At 52.3% G+C, this 16,502-nt stretch overlaps 1 protein-coding gene across 4 annotated transcripts in view; it reads left to right on the forward strand.

Moving 5' to 3' along the window:
* Positions 1–16,502, forward strand: part of ZBTB16 (zinc finger and BTB domain containing 16) — an 87,804-nt gene that overhangs the window by 11,560 nt on the left and 59,742 nt on the right. For 2 of the 4 annotated variants that reach the window (XM_015884106.3, XM_085526030.1), the window contains exons 1-2: positions 4,770–4,850; positions 5,394–6,707. In XM_015884106.3, the coding sequence (XP_015739592.1) occupies positions 5,464–6,707 (1,244 nt within the window). In that variant the 5' untranslated portion in view covers positions 4,770–4,850; positions 5,394–5,463. Of the gene's footprint in view, positions 1–4,769; positions 4,851–5,389; positions 6,708–16,502 lie in introns of those variants that run through there. The other 2 variants (XM_015884107.3, XM_015884108.2) reach the window with 2 other exon arrangements.

Raw genomic sequence — 16,502 nt, forward strand, 5'->3', positions numbered from 1 at the left:
CAGGTGCTGGTTGACATCGCTCTGACTTGGGTTGGTGCTTAGAGCTGCAATGTTGGGCAGATATGTGGGTTTTACTGTGCTGTGCTTGTTGTTGGGCTGCAGTGCTCCTGGTTGTGCACCGCTGCATGTGTGTGAAGCTGCATGGTGGTGAGGTGGGTGATGCAGTTATCTGTACCTGTTGCCATGCCTGCATGCACTGTCCTGTTTGCATGATGCCATCCCTTCCAGAGCTCAGGGCCAGTGAGTGTAAGGAGAAGGCAGGAGCACAGGGAAAGGGCAACGGTCAGACCTTATATTTCTGTTACCTGGAGCAAATCTGCCAGCGGTGCTGTGTTGCAGCACTGCTTTGATGCAGGTTGTAAAGCACATAACTTTCAGCAAAGTGCAGGAGCATCCCTTATGCAACAGCAGCAGGCAGGGCTGCATCCCCTGCCTCCCACCACAGCCCCCAAACCAGCTGCATCCTCTCAGTGTTTCTCAGGTTCCCTTTGTGCCATGCAGCACAATAAAGGACTGTTCACCGCTCCCCCGTGCAGCCACAATGCGCTCGGCTCCGATATCTGAACGGCTCAGATGGATCCTTGTGCTAATCAATGGGTTTCACAGGATGCTTAACGCGCCGTGGCTGCACGCTGAGCAGCCTTCCAGGGGCCCGCGGCAGTTTGCTTCCCTCCTCCTCACAAACAGCTCTATGTATTTTTTCGTCGAGTCTAACACATTTAATCATCTTTTCATGAGCTGTCAGCTCGTCTCGCACGCAGGAGCAGCGTTGTACCCCATCTCAGAGTAGTGCTAATGTACTGCATGCACTGCTCTTGTGTGTGCGTAGCAGTGTGGATGCTGTGAGCCCATCAAAGTACAGAGTAATACCCCCAGACCAGTTTTCGACTTAAAGGAAAGCTGTGCATGATTCAAGTTCCAACAGCTCTTAGTTTGCAGCTCATCCCCCCCTGCTCACCTAAATGCTGAGCGACACTTGGAATCTTTGTCCCAGTGTTATGTAGCTCAGTGAGATGGGGAAACCCTCCAAAAGCCAATGGAAGCAAAACCAGTCATAGGAAAACCGACAGGTTCTGGATGAGGAAAGTCAGCACGTCCTCACCCTGTATGCAACCCAGCTGTGCTCCAAGTTATGGGAGAAAGAAGTAAGGCAGGGGGATGCTGAGGTGAGCAGAGCTGCAGAGGTTCAGCTTGTTCTGTTCCCATCGCAGGTTTTAGTGCCTGGTTGTTGAGAGAAGTAGATGTTGCATTGCATCTGTATCTGGGATATGAAGTTGGAGATATGGATTCTATGCTATGTTGCTCTATGTCTGCAAAGGGCATTTCTCTGGTGCTGCAGGAGATACAGCAGCTGTCTGTTTGTACACAGGTTTGGGGTGGCAGAGTTGAGCCAGCTGGTGGGGAGCCCTGCAGCCTCTGCTTTTCTGAGCCAAGCATCCCAAACAAGGATACTTTTCCCCTTTTTTTTATTGTCATTTTGGAGTCTTGTAACAGGAGGTGCTTGGAGTTGTTCTGATGCAGCTCCTGGGATGGATAGCAATACTTCGCATGGTCCGTTCATGTGAAGACCTTCCAAAGGAATCGTGGTAGTCTCACGAGTTTAATGCCAGAGGTTAATAATAATCGCAATAGGCAGCACATCATTGCCTCTGTATCTGGTTGAGAGATTTACAACTTAAACTCGTGGCAGAGGAAGAAATTGCCTCAATCACTTGGAGTAATGGCACATGGAGAGCCACTTGGGCGTGACTGCTATTTAACACAAGAACCCAGCTTGGCTTCATTTAGCGTGCTGGTTCCTTTCTAATAAACATGTTACACTACAAGGTGGGGATTAAGTTGAGAAAAGTAAATAAATTGGAAACTGATGGGGGAGAGATGGGAGCGAAATGGAACATCCTGGGGGGGAGTGACGGCCGATTAACTCTCATGCTGGGGTGCTGGGAACAGCCCTGCAGGTCAGTGCTGGGGCTTTCTGAGTTGGGCTTTGGTGCTTTGGGGTTGGAGGTGGATGCAGGTGTGGGTTTTTACCTAGTAATTCCTCTGTGTAGCATGTGGAGGCCATTGGTTGGAGAGAATGAGGTGTTGCTTAAGGTTATGGGTGAGAGATTTTGGCTTTTTTCCCTGCTTTATGCATTTTATGATCAGTTCACCTCCCTGATCTGTGCACACAGGTGAGTGGAGCAGTCAGAGTGGGGAAGGAAGCAGCATAAATCCCCCTGAAAGCTATTTGTAATTTGCTTGCGTGGTGTAGCTAGCTATTTCTTTTTGAGTGTGTAAATACAGGTGTGGGCAGATGGGTGGTGGCAAGCATTGCAAGAGCACCTGGGCAGCATGTGAGAAGGTGATGGAGCATCAAGGCTGCTCTGGCCACGTGGCACATGAGCTGAAGCTGTCGCTGGATGCTCTGCTCAAAAAGGATGAGTAGAGCTGCCTGACTCATCCTGTCCCCGAAACAGCTCCGGTGTGCTGACAGAGCAGCAGGGTGGGGGGAGAGCCCTGTGCTGTGGTTTGGGGAGGACGAGGGGTTTTCAGCGTTTGCTTTTGTTCAGGGCATTGCAAAGCAGAAATCCCCAAGAGAAAGGGGTTGCTTTGGGGTTATGGTTGACGAATGCAAACTGTGGAAAGATGTTCTGATGAGCTTTCCTAGCAGCTCTTGTGCGCTGCTTCATCTTTCAGCTCTAAGCAGAACAGGCTCCATATTCAAACCCTGAGCTTCCCACTAAGGTCTCCAAAGCACCAGGATACTGCATTTAGAGAGAGCTTTTCCCAGGCATTGGGCATGAAGGGGCAGGTGAACTCAGTCCCCATGGGGCCCAACTATCTTGGTTTTAATCCCAGTTCAGCATATATCAGCATTTTAGAGAGAGGCTCCTCACTTTTGGGGTGGTTGTGCAGAGCCTACAGGCGTGTTATTGTAATGCAGGTGGCAAAATTAAAGCACACACCCAGCTGCTGGGAGTGCATCTGCCTTCCTGCTGCTTCTGTACATGGTCCAAAAGGGCTTTGGGAACCAGTGCAGCACAGTATGAGGTGTATCAGTACCTGCAGCCTGGAGAAGAGAGGGATTCCTGCTTCTAGGACTGACAGTCCAGTGCTTTATTGGGAGAAAACAGGAGTGGTATAAGAAGCAAGTCTCTTAAACAACCCTGTAGCTTTTACTATGTGTATATTAAAAGCAACAAAAAGTGCAATGCTCCAGTTCACTGGAAGGACTGGGGGGTTAATTTTCAGGATGCTGCATGGGAATTTAGCCGTGGGATTTCCATTATTGCTAATGGGACTCACGCAGCTTAATTTCATGCGAGCTCCACTAAAAACATACCCCTAACTGTCTTTAAAATTTCAGCCCTGGAATTGAGCCTTTTAAAAGTTAGAGGAGGGTAAACAAACACCTGAAACCACACTGTCTTTGCTATTTTCTCCCTTTCAGTTGGTTTCAGTGGAGGGGGGTGGGGGGAAAAGGCAGGCAGTCGTAAGCAATTAAGAAAGAAAAAACATATTGCTCTCACGCTGGCTCCCTGCGTTCCCAACTTCAGCTTTCTGCCAATTGAAAGGGCAGAGTTACAGCCCTTGAGAAATTGGGGTGGCTGATGCCTTATCTTTAAGCATTGCACTGCGAATGCTGCATCATAATACATATCTAATAACCCCGGCACCACCGCCTTCAGTGTGGGCCTTCGGTTATTAGGCCATTCTTGTTAAATGACTGCTATCATCTGGTCCCAAAGTACATTAAATCCCATTATAATTATGAACACACTTCCCTATAACGTTCTCCTTAGATTACATTTGCACTGCTTTACCCCAAGGGGATTTTTGTACTAATGCCGTCCTTATTTGTTATTTTAGCTGACAGGGCCGGGCTGCAGGCTGTGCTGGCAGCAGCGATCTGTGCTTCCCCTGTCCCTACAGGTCCTCGATGTGCGATGTGCGCTGTGCCAACACTGCCCAGCGCTGTAGGTCTCTATTCCTGTGCTCCTTGGCTTTTCGTGCTTCCTATCAGGGCTCAGTGCTGCTCGGGGATGGGGTTCGGACTATCGTAGCTTTACTAAAGCGATGTTTGTGCAGCGTGAGGTTCCGCTTTCCAGCCGAAAGCTGCCGTCGGGCCCCTAACTTGGCTTTTGGTCACCGTCCCTACCGCTTCCCCTCGACCGCCGCGGGCTGTTAGAGCGGGGCCGCGGAATCGGTACCTCGGGAGCGCTTTTGTTCCGAGCTGGGGGGTGGGTTTGCCCCGGTGGGTGGGTGGGTGGGTGAGCGGCTCCGCGGGGCCGTCGGGGGTCGGGTATCGCGGCGCTGGGAGCGCGGCGGCTCGGAGGAGCGGGCGGGGGGCAGCGGCACGGGGCAGCCCCCGCTGTTGGGCGCCGCTCGCCGCCGCCTCCGGTTCATCGGCTCCCCGCGGCCACCGGCTCCTCCATGTTTGTTGTTGGCAGCGGCCGGCGGAGCCAAGCGCTGTCCAGCAGCCGCCGCTCGCCCGCTCCAGCCCCGGAGCCGCCGCCGGGCGCTGGGGCGGGTCCGAGCCGCGCCGCAAGGTGCCCCCGGGGGGTCCGCTGCCCCGAGGGAGCGGGTGGTGTAGAGTGCAGGCGGCGGAGCTGCCCGCCGAGCGGCGCACGCGGGGCCGCGCAGGATGCTCGGGGCCCCCGTCGGGGCGGGCCGGGGCGGGGCCGGGGGGGCGGCGGCGCCAGCAGTCAAGATGGTGCGGGCGGCGGCGTCGGGGGTGGGGGCGGCCTGACGTGGGCGCGGGGCGGCCCGTGGGCCGGCGCCGCGGTGATTTGCTGCTCGGCGCGGCGAGCGGCGGCGGCGGCGATGAGAGCGGGCAGTGCGAACTGCCGGAGCAGCCGCCGGCCGCCGTGAGTGCGGGCAGCGGGAGGGAGGGCGCGGGGCTGCCGTCCTCTTCTTCTTCCTCCTCCTTCCCCTCCTCCTCCTTTTCCCCCCTCCTGAGCGTGGCTGATGCTCTGCGGGCGCTCCGGTGCCTCTGGGCACGGGGCTGTGCCGGGTGCGGCGGGTCTCGCTCTGCACCTGATGAGCGCTGAGCCGGGTCCGAGCCCTGCGTGCGGGACGGGGCGGCCGCCGCTGCCTGCCGTGCCGTGCCGTGCTGTGCCGTGTCCAGCTGGGCGTGCTCGCCGGCTCCGCTCACCGGGCGATGCGCGGCGATGCGCTCCCACCGCTGCCGCTCTCCTCTCCGAGCAGCTGCCAGCGGGACCGCGGGTCTCAGCGCCCCGGAGCGCTGCGGATGCCGGCCCCGATCCGAGCGCACAAACTTTTCAGAGCATCGTGACTCGGCGCCGAGCTCCGGTTAACCACCCTCTTCTTCTCTCCTCCCCCGTCCCTCCTCTTTTTTTTTCCCCCCCTTTCTCCTCTTCCCCCCCTCTGTCTTTTGTTTTCGCAGATAGTCGGCACACAAAGCTAGACCCAGATTTGAACGACAGCAAGGCACCCTAATGAGTGAACCTCGGGAGCGCTATGGATTTGACTAAGATGGGCATGATACAGCTCCAGAACCCCTGCCACCCCACGGGGCTGCTGCACAAAGCCAACCAGATGCGCCTGGCGGGGACGCTGTGCGACGTGGTCATCATGGTGGACAGCCAGGAGTTCCACGCTCACAGGACAGTGTTAGCTTGCACTAGTAAAATGTTTGAGATCCTCTTCCATCGCAACAGTCAGCATTACACCCTGGACTTCCTTTCACCAAAGACTTTCCAGCAGATTCTGGAGTATGCTTACACAGCCACCCTCCAGGCAAAGGTTGAAGACTTGGATGATCTGCTCTACGCAGCTGAGATCCTAGAAATAGAGTATCTAGAAGAGCAGTGCTTGAAGATCTTGGAGACCATCCAGGCATCTGATGACAACGATGCCGAAGTCACCATGACGGATGGAGGTGCCGATGAAGAGGAGGACAGGAAATCGAGGTACATCAAGGGGCTCTTCATCTCCAAGCATTCCAGCGAGGAGAGTGGCTATGCCAGCACGGCTGGACAGAGCGGACCGGGCACTATGGTGGAGCAGAGCCCCTCGGTCTCCACGTCCTTTGGCCTCTCTGCCATGAGCCCTACCAAGGCAGCAGTGGACAGCCTGATGAGCATCGGGCAGTCACTGCTGCAGGGTGCCCTGCAGCACAACGTCCCCGAGGAGCCGCATGCTGCCGGCCGCCACCCCGGCCCCAGCGAAGTCAAAACCGAAGTGATGCAGGTGGAAGAAGCCTCCAGCCATGAGAGCCCACGGCCGGCGGAGTCGGGTGCTTCCAGTGGGGAGAAATCTGATGACAAGAGCAAGGAAGACCCCGGCACCCCGACCCGCAGTAGTGTTATCACAAGTGCCCGCGAACTGCACTATGTCCGCGATGAGAGCGCGGAGCAGCCTCCCGAGGCCGCCCAGGGGATGCTGGTGGGGCCGGAGCAGTCTGCAGCTGCAAGCGAGAAGCCTTTGGGTGTCTACTCTGTGCTCCCCAACCACAAAAGTGACTCTGTGCTCAGCATGCCGCCCTCCATGACATCCACCCTTCACATGCAGCCAGCCCTGGCCGTGTCTATGGACTTTAGCGCTTACGGAGGGCTCCTGCCCCAGGGCTTTATTCAGAGGGAGCTGTTCAGTAAGCTTGGGGAGTTGGCAGCCGGCATGAAAACGGAGAGCAGATCCGTGGGTGAGCAGTGCAGTGTGTGCGGGGCAGAGCTGCCGGACAACGAGACCGTCGAACAGCACCGGTGAGTCCTTACCGTGTCCAGCCCCGCGTGCACCTTCGGTTGCTTGTTTTGCTATTGCTGAGGTGTTTTCCTCCTGTTTATTGTCGTATTTTGCTCTCAAAATGAATGCGACGCTCGGGTGCGATCTTAGTTGTGGGTTTTGATTGCTGAGTGGGAGTGCTGAGGGCTTAGCATCAAATCTATGCTGCGAGCCCCAGATCGGGACGTGGAGCAGCATGCGCTCTGCCAGCCTCACACAGAGGGAGAACTGCCTTAACTTTCTCAGGGCTGGCAGCCATGCCAGAATCTTCCTTTCTATGAGTGCTGGGTGGGGTGCATAGACCAGAGGTGGCTCGAGGTGTTGTAGGTGTTTCTTGCTAGCACAAACCCCGCTGGTTTTCGTGGCTGCTGTCTGCAGAGCCCGATAGGATCGCTGCCATTTGAGTTTAGGGATCTGTGCCACAGATCCCATGCTCTGCAGATCCTCCCCCCTTGTGCTGAGCCCCTGACCCCAGTGTGAGTGCCCGGTGCTCTGCGGGGTTTGTTTCAGTAGGGGAGATAGAGACCTGCTGCGTGCTCTTGTCCTACTGCACAGATGACGTTTGGGATTGCTGTGTTGCGCAGCTTGCCGCTCCCGTAGTTTAACACCTGCTTGGTGATGTTGCTCAGCCAAACGGTTTATGAAATATTTGCACTTTGCCCAAAGTAACATGCAGGTCAGGCTGGGATTGCTCTGTCACCAGCTCCAGCTTTTACCCTCCACTGTGGGTGGGTGTGCTCCGGGGGATACCGTGGTGCTCGGTGCCTGGGGGGCTGTGTGCCGGCTGCTCCCAGCACGTGCTGCTATCAGATACGTGCTGCTATCAGATACACACCACCAGAGTTCCTCGCAGCGTCCCTAAAGTGCCTGAACTGAGCATCATCTCCAAATATTAATGAATCAACAAGTTAATTAGTCCCGATGCGCACAACATTGCGCACGCATGGGGACAGTGCGGGTGCCGCTAGCAGGGGCTGCTCCAACCCATGAGCTTGTGGCCATGTGGGTGACCCCTTTGGGGGCAGCAGCTGCTGCATCTCTGGTGCTGCAGCGTTCAGCCCTGCCGAGCTCTGTGAGCTGGCAGTGCATCACAGCTCGCCATGCCGTGCAGAGCCTGCTGACAGCCATCCCCCTGCCCCAGAGGGTCCCTCCTGCTTTGTGCACCCGTGCAGCAGGGTTCTGCTTTGTTCCCCTGCATTGCAAGCGGGAGAGCTGGGGTTTGTGTGTGTGAGTGTGAGGGACAGATGATGCCTGCCCAAAGCTTTTCACTTGGACGAAGATCTGGCCGTGCTTGCTGTAGGGTGATGCAGGCTGAACGTCACCAGGGGAGAGCTGCAGTGAATGCTCAGTGAGAATTTTAACGTGGCTTCTATCACACTCTCCAGGATCTTCCCTTCTCCCTGAGCGCAGAGCAGTGACCAATACTGGAACCGGTTCATAATCCTGATCTTGTGCCAGGGCTTCTGCTGCCCCATGCTGTACCTTGTGTTCTGCTGAGGTTTGGGGCTGATCTAACATAGAGCAGAGCAGCTTTTGCCAAAAACACAGCCCCAGAAGGATGGTTTTGAGGCAGTGCAGAACTTGGTGCGCTCCTGCTTTGAGGCCATGGCTGTGTGCAGTCACCGCGTGCTGGTAAACTTTTCAGAGCGAGCCAAATCCTTTGAGCCGTTTTTAAACTGAATTGTAAGATGGACCGTGTTGAAAGGTGTTGGGCAACAGTCAAATGAACTTTAAAAGAGGAGGAAAGAGGAAAAATGGAAATTCAAGGCAGTTTGGGCGTAGAAAAGGTTTCATGTGGCTTTTTTTATAGTGTTTGCTTTCTGATACGTGGTGAAAATTACCATTTCGAGAGGATTTGTGAGATCCCATTGTATTTATGGAGCTGTTAAACAGCATCCACGCTACGCTGGGATCTATAACTCTCTGCTGGAGCAGTTGTGCAGGTGGCGGCAGCTGCACCATGCTGCCGAGTGACAACGGTGTCACCACGGAGCTGCTGCTTTGGGTCACCTCTTTCTGCTGGGCGCCTGTTGGTCTGGTTTTGCTTTTAACCCTGCTCTGGGTGCAGAGAAGCAGCCCTATGCCCAGCTGTGTTCCAGGCTGCAGCTGGATGCCCGCTGCTCTGTCTGCTGCTGGATGAGTGCTGGTCTGCATGTCTGTTCCTATCCCATGCTTTCAAGGTGTTGGAGTGATAGGCAGATGCAGCACTTCCAGTGCTGTTGGCACTGCCTGAGCTCCTGGTACTGTGGCTTTTTGTATGCAAGAGTCCCAGCAGGGAGAGGAGAGACCAAAGCTCTCTGCACAGAGAGCACTTAATGAGCCAAAAGCATCCCAACATGTACAGTGTCTGTTTATGTTACGTGAGTGAATACATATGGTGTGTATGTTTGTTTACTCACACACGCGCCTAGATGCGTATAAATATATATGTTTAGAGTCTGAGAACCTCCTGAGCGTTGCTCCTGCCTTCACTAGTGTGGGAAATGTGTGCAAGTGGGGGAGGAAATGAAGAGCACGGTGTTTCCCTCAGGCCCTGGAGGGGCTGTGGTTTGTGTGTTCGGCTCAGAGAGCACCCAGGGGTGCAAGTCCCCATTGGGTCCCTGGTACCCCAGGAGCAGCCCTACAGCCACCTTGTGCCTCTTGGATGGCCATCGGCTGCTTTGCAATCTGTTTTCCTTGTTGATCAAGCTTATGATTTTGACTAATTGAGTGCGTATTGAGTTGCCGACTCTTGAATTTTGTCCTTTTTTTTTTTTTTTCTCCCCTTTTTTTAAATAAAAGATTTCCTTCCAGGATCAGCAAAGTTCAAACTTAATCTAATGTTAGTATTGATTGCTGCTTCTAATTGCAGACCAAAAAGCTGTAGTTCAGTGGCCCTTTTCCGGTTTGTTTGTATGAAGAAAAATCTCCGCTTCTGCAGGGCTGTGCTGAGCTGCTGCCTGAATCTGGGGCAGTTTGTCATCGTGAGGTTAAACGCATTCAGACTTCATAAAATGAGTGTTTCATAAATATATTTTTTCACATCAGAAGCAGCAGAGAAAGCTGTCAGGGGGGAGATGTGATTTGATGATCGCTGTGAGTGGCACAGTTCTTTTTTCCTTTGGTGCATCATCCTTTCCCTCTGCAAGGAAAGGGTTTGAAGGGCAGAGCATCCAAACCCACAATGTGGTCCTGCAGGGTGACCCCGAGCAGTGCTGTGTGTGGCAGCGTTGTCCACATGTCCCTCTGTGACATGCAGATGCCCAGATGGAAAATGAAACTGCTTTACGCCAATATTGTCTAAATCATAACCGGCACTACAATGTGCTCCCCTTGGTGCTGTTTTGGCTGGAAGGTGCCTCTAAATCTATGTTAGTGCATACCTTGGGAAACCTCTCTTCAGATTCCCACATCTGATTTTTGCATGGCTTGGAAGGTATCAAGGTTGAGCTGCTGCCTCTTAGACGCGTGCTCTGGTAGATGATTTTAAGGTTAGGTTTGCCTTGACACCATGAACCCCAAACCTTTGCTCTATGTGTGTGCATGCAGTGCAGAGGAGCAGCAGATCTGCTTGCCCTATGCCTCGCCAATTGTGCTTTGCTGGCTCCCCAAAACACACGAGCCTCTCTATGCGATCCTTGCGCTCCTTGATGCGGTGCAGTGAAGTGGAACAAACTGCGGGTCCTTAACAAAGACCTGTGATTGAACGGACCCATTGGTTGCTGCTTGTCACTGCATGCACTGGGACACCTCCAGCAGCTCTGTCTGCATGGAGCAGCGGTGCCGAAGCAAACCTTAAGTGGCTGCGTAGGGAAATATTGCTGCTTTTGGCTCTTTGCTTGCCAACCTCACCTCCATTTGTCTTCGAGTGGATTAGCTGAGCATTGTAATACTAATGCCATTAGGCACGTTGGCACCGCTCAACATGTCACAGTGAGAAACAGATGCAGTATACCATTAAAGCAATAAACGTGATAAATCAGATCCCAAGTGCTTTGTGAGATGTTATTAGTGTTAATTTTGGTAGCTGGGTACAGTAGTTGTTTTTTATTTCATTTTAAGCATTTGTCGATTTATGTTCCGCTGAGGTCGGCTGCAATCGAAACTTTAAAGAAAGGAAGAAATAAAGAGAAAAAGAAGGAATAAATAACAAAAAAAGCAGCCCCCCAAACTCTGCCCGTGATTATTTCCAGAGTTCGAAGACAACTTGGCAGCTCTTGTTTCTCGCTGATGGGCCTTATTAGTGGCACCTGGCATCATAACCGCTTAATGGAAACCAGCGTTCCCCCACTGCGTGGCCGCTGACAAGTAGCTCTGTCAGTGCGGGGCTGCCATGCGAGGAAGCTCTTATTAGCTTTATGGGCAGGGGGACCTGCCCTGCTCAGGAAATGAATGTTGCAGCCGAGGTCCGCGGCGCTGACCCCGAGCGTGTAACCTGTGAGTGCCAGCCGAGACCCCGCGCAGGATGCTTGGGATTTCGGGCTTTCTCTGGTTCTTGTCATAAGGAAAGAGGGAATACGTTGTGGTATGTTGCAGCCTTGAACTTTTGATTTATTCGGTGGGGGACTTAACCATTTCCATGCAGCGCTTGGAGCGCGGAGGGGGAAGTGGCTCTTTTTGGCTTCAGCGCTGTGCGGTCGTTTATCGCGCGTCTTGTTGGTGGATGGCAGTGCCTTTGCAAGCAGAGCTCTGCAGCTGCCCTCAGAAAACACCACGTTGTTTTTATCCCCTTGCCTAGAAATGGGCAGCAGCTCCTCAGGCTGGTGTGGCGGCACCTGCATGGGGCAGCACGCGGCGGCATGCGAGCGTTGCAGAGCTTTCACTTCTCGTTATCATTTGCAAAGCGCTGCTTGTTCAAATGGCATTTATTGGCTGCACGGAGGATCCCTCTCAGAGGGAATGCACTGTTTCAGGGTGACACCAGCAAATCTTTTGTGTGTGCATGTGTTTTTTTTCTCCCTCAATGTGTGGAAATACTGCGAGAAGCACAGGTCTGTGGCAAGATCTCTTTGCAGCCTTCTGTGCCACGCGCTGCAACATTGCCCATTCCCTGACACTGCTGCCCGTATCTGCACGGTGAGAAGATCTGCATTTTCTTTTTTGCTCATAATTAGCACGAGTTTTCTTTTTTACTTTCCCCCCCCCATCTCCCCTTGACAGCTTCAAGAGAGACTTTAAATGAGTAATTACTAAATATTTCCCGGCAGCCAAACACGGGGCCATGGCATCTCCTGTTGCAAAAGTGAAAAATATTTCTGTTTGCAGTTAATTTTAGTGGCAGGCAGATCATGTTAACTGGGTGTAATTGCTTCCAGATATGGCAGAGGGTTTTGTGTGTTAGGATGAAGGGTCTGGTAAGTGCTCACTTCCTGTGTAAATTAGCCTATTCCATTCATTCTTTCTTTCTGGGCAGCCCTGGATTGTGTCATTCTTCTTGCAATTTTTTTTCCCCCCCTCTCCGGTCTGGTGTGAGGCAGCTAAGTGCTTTATAGTGGGTTTAATTCTTCGTTTGGCATCACCTTAGCAGCGAGGCAGCGTCCAGATGCTTGGGATGGGGTCTGTCCCCTCTCCTCCATCCTTTTCCTTTGCAACAAAGCCCGGTGCCGTCCCGCTGCCTGCATGGCTTTGGGCAGCTGTTGTGTTTTTGGGGTCGCGTGGCCCAAAGGAGTACATGCTCCATAGGACAGCCCCATTTCACACAACACTACAGTGGTTTGTTTGAAGGACACATGTGGTTGTGCTGTCTGCCCATAGATTTGCTTCCTCTCTGGCTACGGTGAAGATTAGGAATTGAGAAACCCCCAGGAGCGTGGCACGTAGCAGAAATTAAGACAGAAGAGATTTGTGTCATTCAAGGAACACAGAGAGCTTTCTGCATCATTGCGATGAGTCAATGCAAATAAGGCAGTGGGGAAGGTTGGGGGACCATGAATTTGGGCTCCTGAGCTTGAGGACTTTCCGTCCCTTCATGACACCGATTTCTGTTCTAAGCCCTCAGCCTGATCGTAAAGCGCTGCTGGGGGGCACTCAGAAGTGCTGCCTCGTTATTGGCTTCAGATAATCTTTATCTGCACCACAGTGATTCTGAAACAGCCGTTATCATTTTGGAGCACCAGTTTGCACTGGCAGCGTTTCGGATCACTTCCGCAGCACAGATACCTTTACAGGGATAACAGCTGCTGCTTCACCACCAGTTGTTTGCAGATAAAGGTGTTTTTTCCTTCTTTCCATACATTTCCCAACCCAAGGGAAGTGCTGGGGTACTTTGCTCTGCACCCCACTCCTATTTGGGGTGGTAGGATCAATGGTGTTCGTGCTTTGGATGGCAGCCAGTGCAGCCTCCATCATTTTCACTGTAGTGTTCTTAACTGATTTTAAGTAGATTACGGCTGGAAACGTGCCCCACTGTGCTAGTTGAGTTTTCCATTGACTTTCTTAATCTTGTCGCTGTTTTTGTTGGCATGTTGTTTAATAAACAAGCTGGCAATATATAATTTAGGAAATATTTCTCTGTGTAAGCAAGAAGGGCATAATTCAGTTGCAACTCGAGCTGCTCATGGTAAATCCCCGTTGAATGTAGGGCCGTGTTACCTGTGTCAGCACAGGGTTCTGGTTATCTGGGTGCATCAGTGAGCTGATAACCCTGTGCTCTGCTTATAAGGGTTGGTGTGGGGTGCCCAAGAGGTGCCCGGGGTTTGTGGGGGCTCAGGGGGCACATCCAGCAGCACACAGAGGGGACGTGGTGCTGCGCTGTGATAGGAACCTCTGTGGGTGACCTATAAAGCAGTCAGAAATGGAACAAGTGGAAAAAAAAATTGCACGAAAAGAAACTAAAAAAGCCCGAAACCCCAAACACCAGAGCATTTCCATTACCTGCTTACCAAGAAGGACGGAAAGAAAAGAAATAAGTTGGAGCCAGTGCTTGGTTTTAAAGTCATTTCTCTGGTCATTTTTAGACATGAGATGTGATTCAGTTTTTGTCTGTATGTGTATCTGTGTAAGCATATCTCTGTGTGCGTGTATATATCTATATACTCATCTATCTATGTATATACATATATATTTGTGCACACAGATGCAGAACTACACAACCACTGCTTAGCATTTAATCTTGTTGTAAGGTTTGTGTTGACATACTGTGCAACACACGTGCTCTCCCTGCAGGTTCAAAGTGGTTTTGTGCCACCGAGTTTGGGGACAATGTGCTGGCAGTGAGCTCAATGCACTTTGCCCTCCGTCACCATCCCTCGTTCTTTTCTCTGTGCATTATTTATAGTAAATTATATTAGAAAGGAGTGTTAAGGAGGAAGTGTGATTCATCCTCCTTGAAACCATTGATGACATAAATAAAGGCAAAGTGCTTACTATGTGCTTTTTATTATGGTATTTAAGGGCAAGCTGTACTAATTTTGGAGTGTACAGGGTAAACCCATGAATACTGTGAATCTAAGAAATTAGATTTAACCGCAGCACGTAATACATGTTAAAACAGATGCAACAAAACCCACCTGGGTTTCTTGGAAGTGCACACACACGAGAGCAAAAGGCTTTCGGAACAGCTAAAGCATTTCCAGATTTCACTCCATCCCTCTGGTTTTTCGGTTAGCAGGTCTGAGGTTCCCATGGGTTTGCTGGGACTTTATGTGGTGTGGAAGATAGTGGTGTTGGGAGCCCTCTCTTGTTCTCCGTGGTTAGTTTGGGGTGAATGTGAGCCCTGTGCTATTGCTGCTGTCTCAATGGGAATGCAATGCTGGGAGGTGATGGCTTTAAGTTGTGCCACAAGAGGTTCAGGTTGGATGTTAGGAAACATTTCTTCTCCAAAAGAGCCATCATTGGCACAGCTGCCCAGGGAGGTGGGATGGGACACTGAGAGATGTGATCAGTGGGCATGTTCAGATGGGCTTGGAGGATCTGAGAGGTCTTCTCCAACCTGAGTGATTCTATGATCTCTGGCAGCAGGTCTTGCTCTCTGCAAACCTCACGCTTTCACTATCGCTCTGGTATCCGCTATCAGCATCAGAACATGACACTCAAATGTGCCTTAAAGCAAAGCCATGCCACAAACCCCCCCACCCCTGGGATGGCTCCGTGAGGCCGAGCTGCAGCTGGCAGTGGGGCCGGGTGCTTTATCTTATATTATGGGCTGCGGTCGCTGAGTGCTGTGCAGCACCGGGGCAATGCGTGGGAGAGCCCATGCAGCGCTGAGGTTGGGCTGTGCTTTGGAGGGTGGGCAGTGGGCACAAAGCACGTCCTGCAGCCCCTGGGGCCTCTTTCTGTGAAAAGATGAAGGGCTCAGAACCAAACCCCTATTTACTTTCTTATTTGGCACTGCTTGCTTTGGTTTTAGTATATATATATATATTTATTTTTTACCAGTAAAAACTGGTAACACCAGAGTGACTTCCTCTTTTCTTTCTTCCTTCCTCCTTTTTCTTAGAAAATATCCAGAGTGGCAAGAGAGAGCGCTTCTGCGAAGGAGAGGGGCCGTGTGGCTGCTGGGGGGGCTTTTGGTGTGTGGAACATCTATGGCCACATCCACCTGTCCTCAGGCATTTTGGTTCGCTTAAAAACCTGCCTGTCAGCCAAGTTCCACTGGTTTTAAGGGCTTTTTGTGTGTTCCGGGGGTGGAGGGCCCCATATGAAGTGGGGCACCCTCAGTTCCCCAGCACCGTGCTGGCAGTGTGGGGTGTGGGATTTAAGGATGCAGAGGCAGTCGCTGGTATTGATTTCTGGCTTATCTGACCCTTTAGCTAGAGGCAGCTCTTCCCTCAGTGTCTAACAGAATGTAGCTTAAAGCAACGAAGAAATGTATATCATCCTTCCCTTGCGTTAATTAGGGCTGGCCGATGCATTATTTAGTGGGGTGGGAGCTGAGATGGGCTGCCCCCAGAGCAGGTGCTGGGATATGCTTGGGGAAGGGGCTGCAGTGCCACAGCTTTGCACGGGATGGGGGCACCTGTCTGACTTCATGGTTCCATGAGAGTTTCATCCAGCAAAAGGAGGAGAAGACAGTGAAAGAGCAGAACTGGGCAGCTCAGAGTGGTGGGTTCAGTGCATGGTAGGGGTATTAGCATCCTGTTACGAGCATCTCCATCCCAGTACCAGCATCCCCACACATCCCTGCCACAGGCAGCATCCTCCACCCGCTCGAGGTGGAAAGCAGCTCCCTAATTAGCACCTTTGTTGCTAAGTGAACGGAACTGCCTTGCGTGGCCGGCTTCCCGATAGCGATACGTGTGTCAGGGAGGGGGGGGCCATAAAAAGCACATACAATGCCTCATTGTGTGGCCACAGGTATGAACGCACGGCAGCCCGATTGCTCGCCTCGTGACAGTGGTCAGGTAGCTCAGGCCAAGGACAAGAGGCGAATGCAGTTTGTTTTTCTCTCCTCCCTCCCACCCCCCTCCGTTTGCTTGGATGTTCAGTGCTGCCCACAAATGCAGTTGGTGGGGACTGATAAGAATCACTGACCTAAAGCGAGTGATGGAGACTTTCTTCCTGCCAGAATTACAAAGCAAGAAAACAACAACAAAAAAAAACCCTACCTAGCACTGTGTGTAGCGCAGGTCTCATGGGTCAGCATGCTGTGCTTTTTGGTCTGGTTTGCTTAAATTTCTCTTGTGTTCAGGCTGTGTATGTTGAGGTTTTGGGGTTTTCTGTTTTGCATCTTTGGTGCTCAGTCCCCTGCATGAAACTGGGAGCGAGCAGAGAAGGACCTGATGTTCAGTGCCAGGGGGTTTGGGTTCTCTTATTGATGAGCCATTGGCACGGTGTTGTCTTTTTTGGCTGCTTTTCCA

This window comes from Coturnix japonica, chromosome 34 (genome assembly GCF_054131305.1).
Source record: "Coturnix japonica strain WE chromosome 34, WE-NBRP24, whole genome shotgun sequence".
NCBI lineage: Eukaryota > Metazoa > Chordata > Aves > Galliformes > Phasianidae > Coturnix > Coturnix japonica.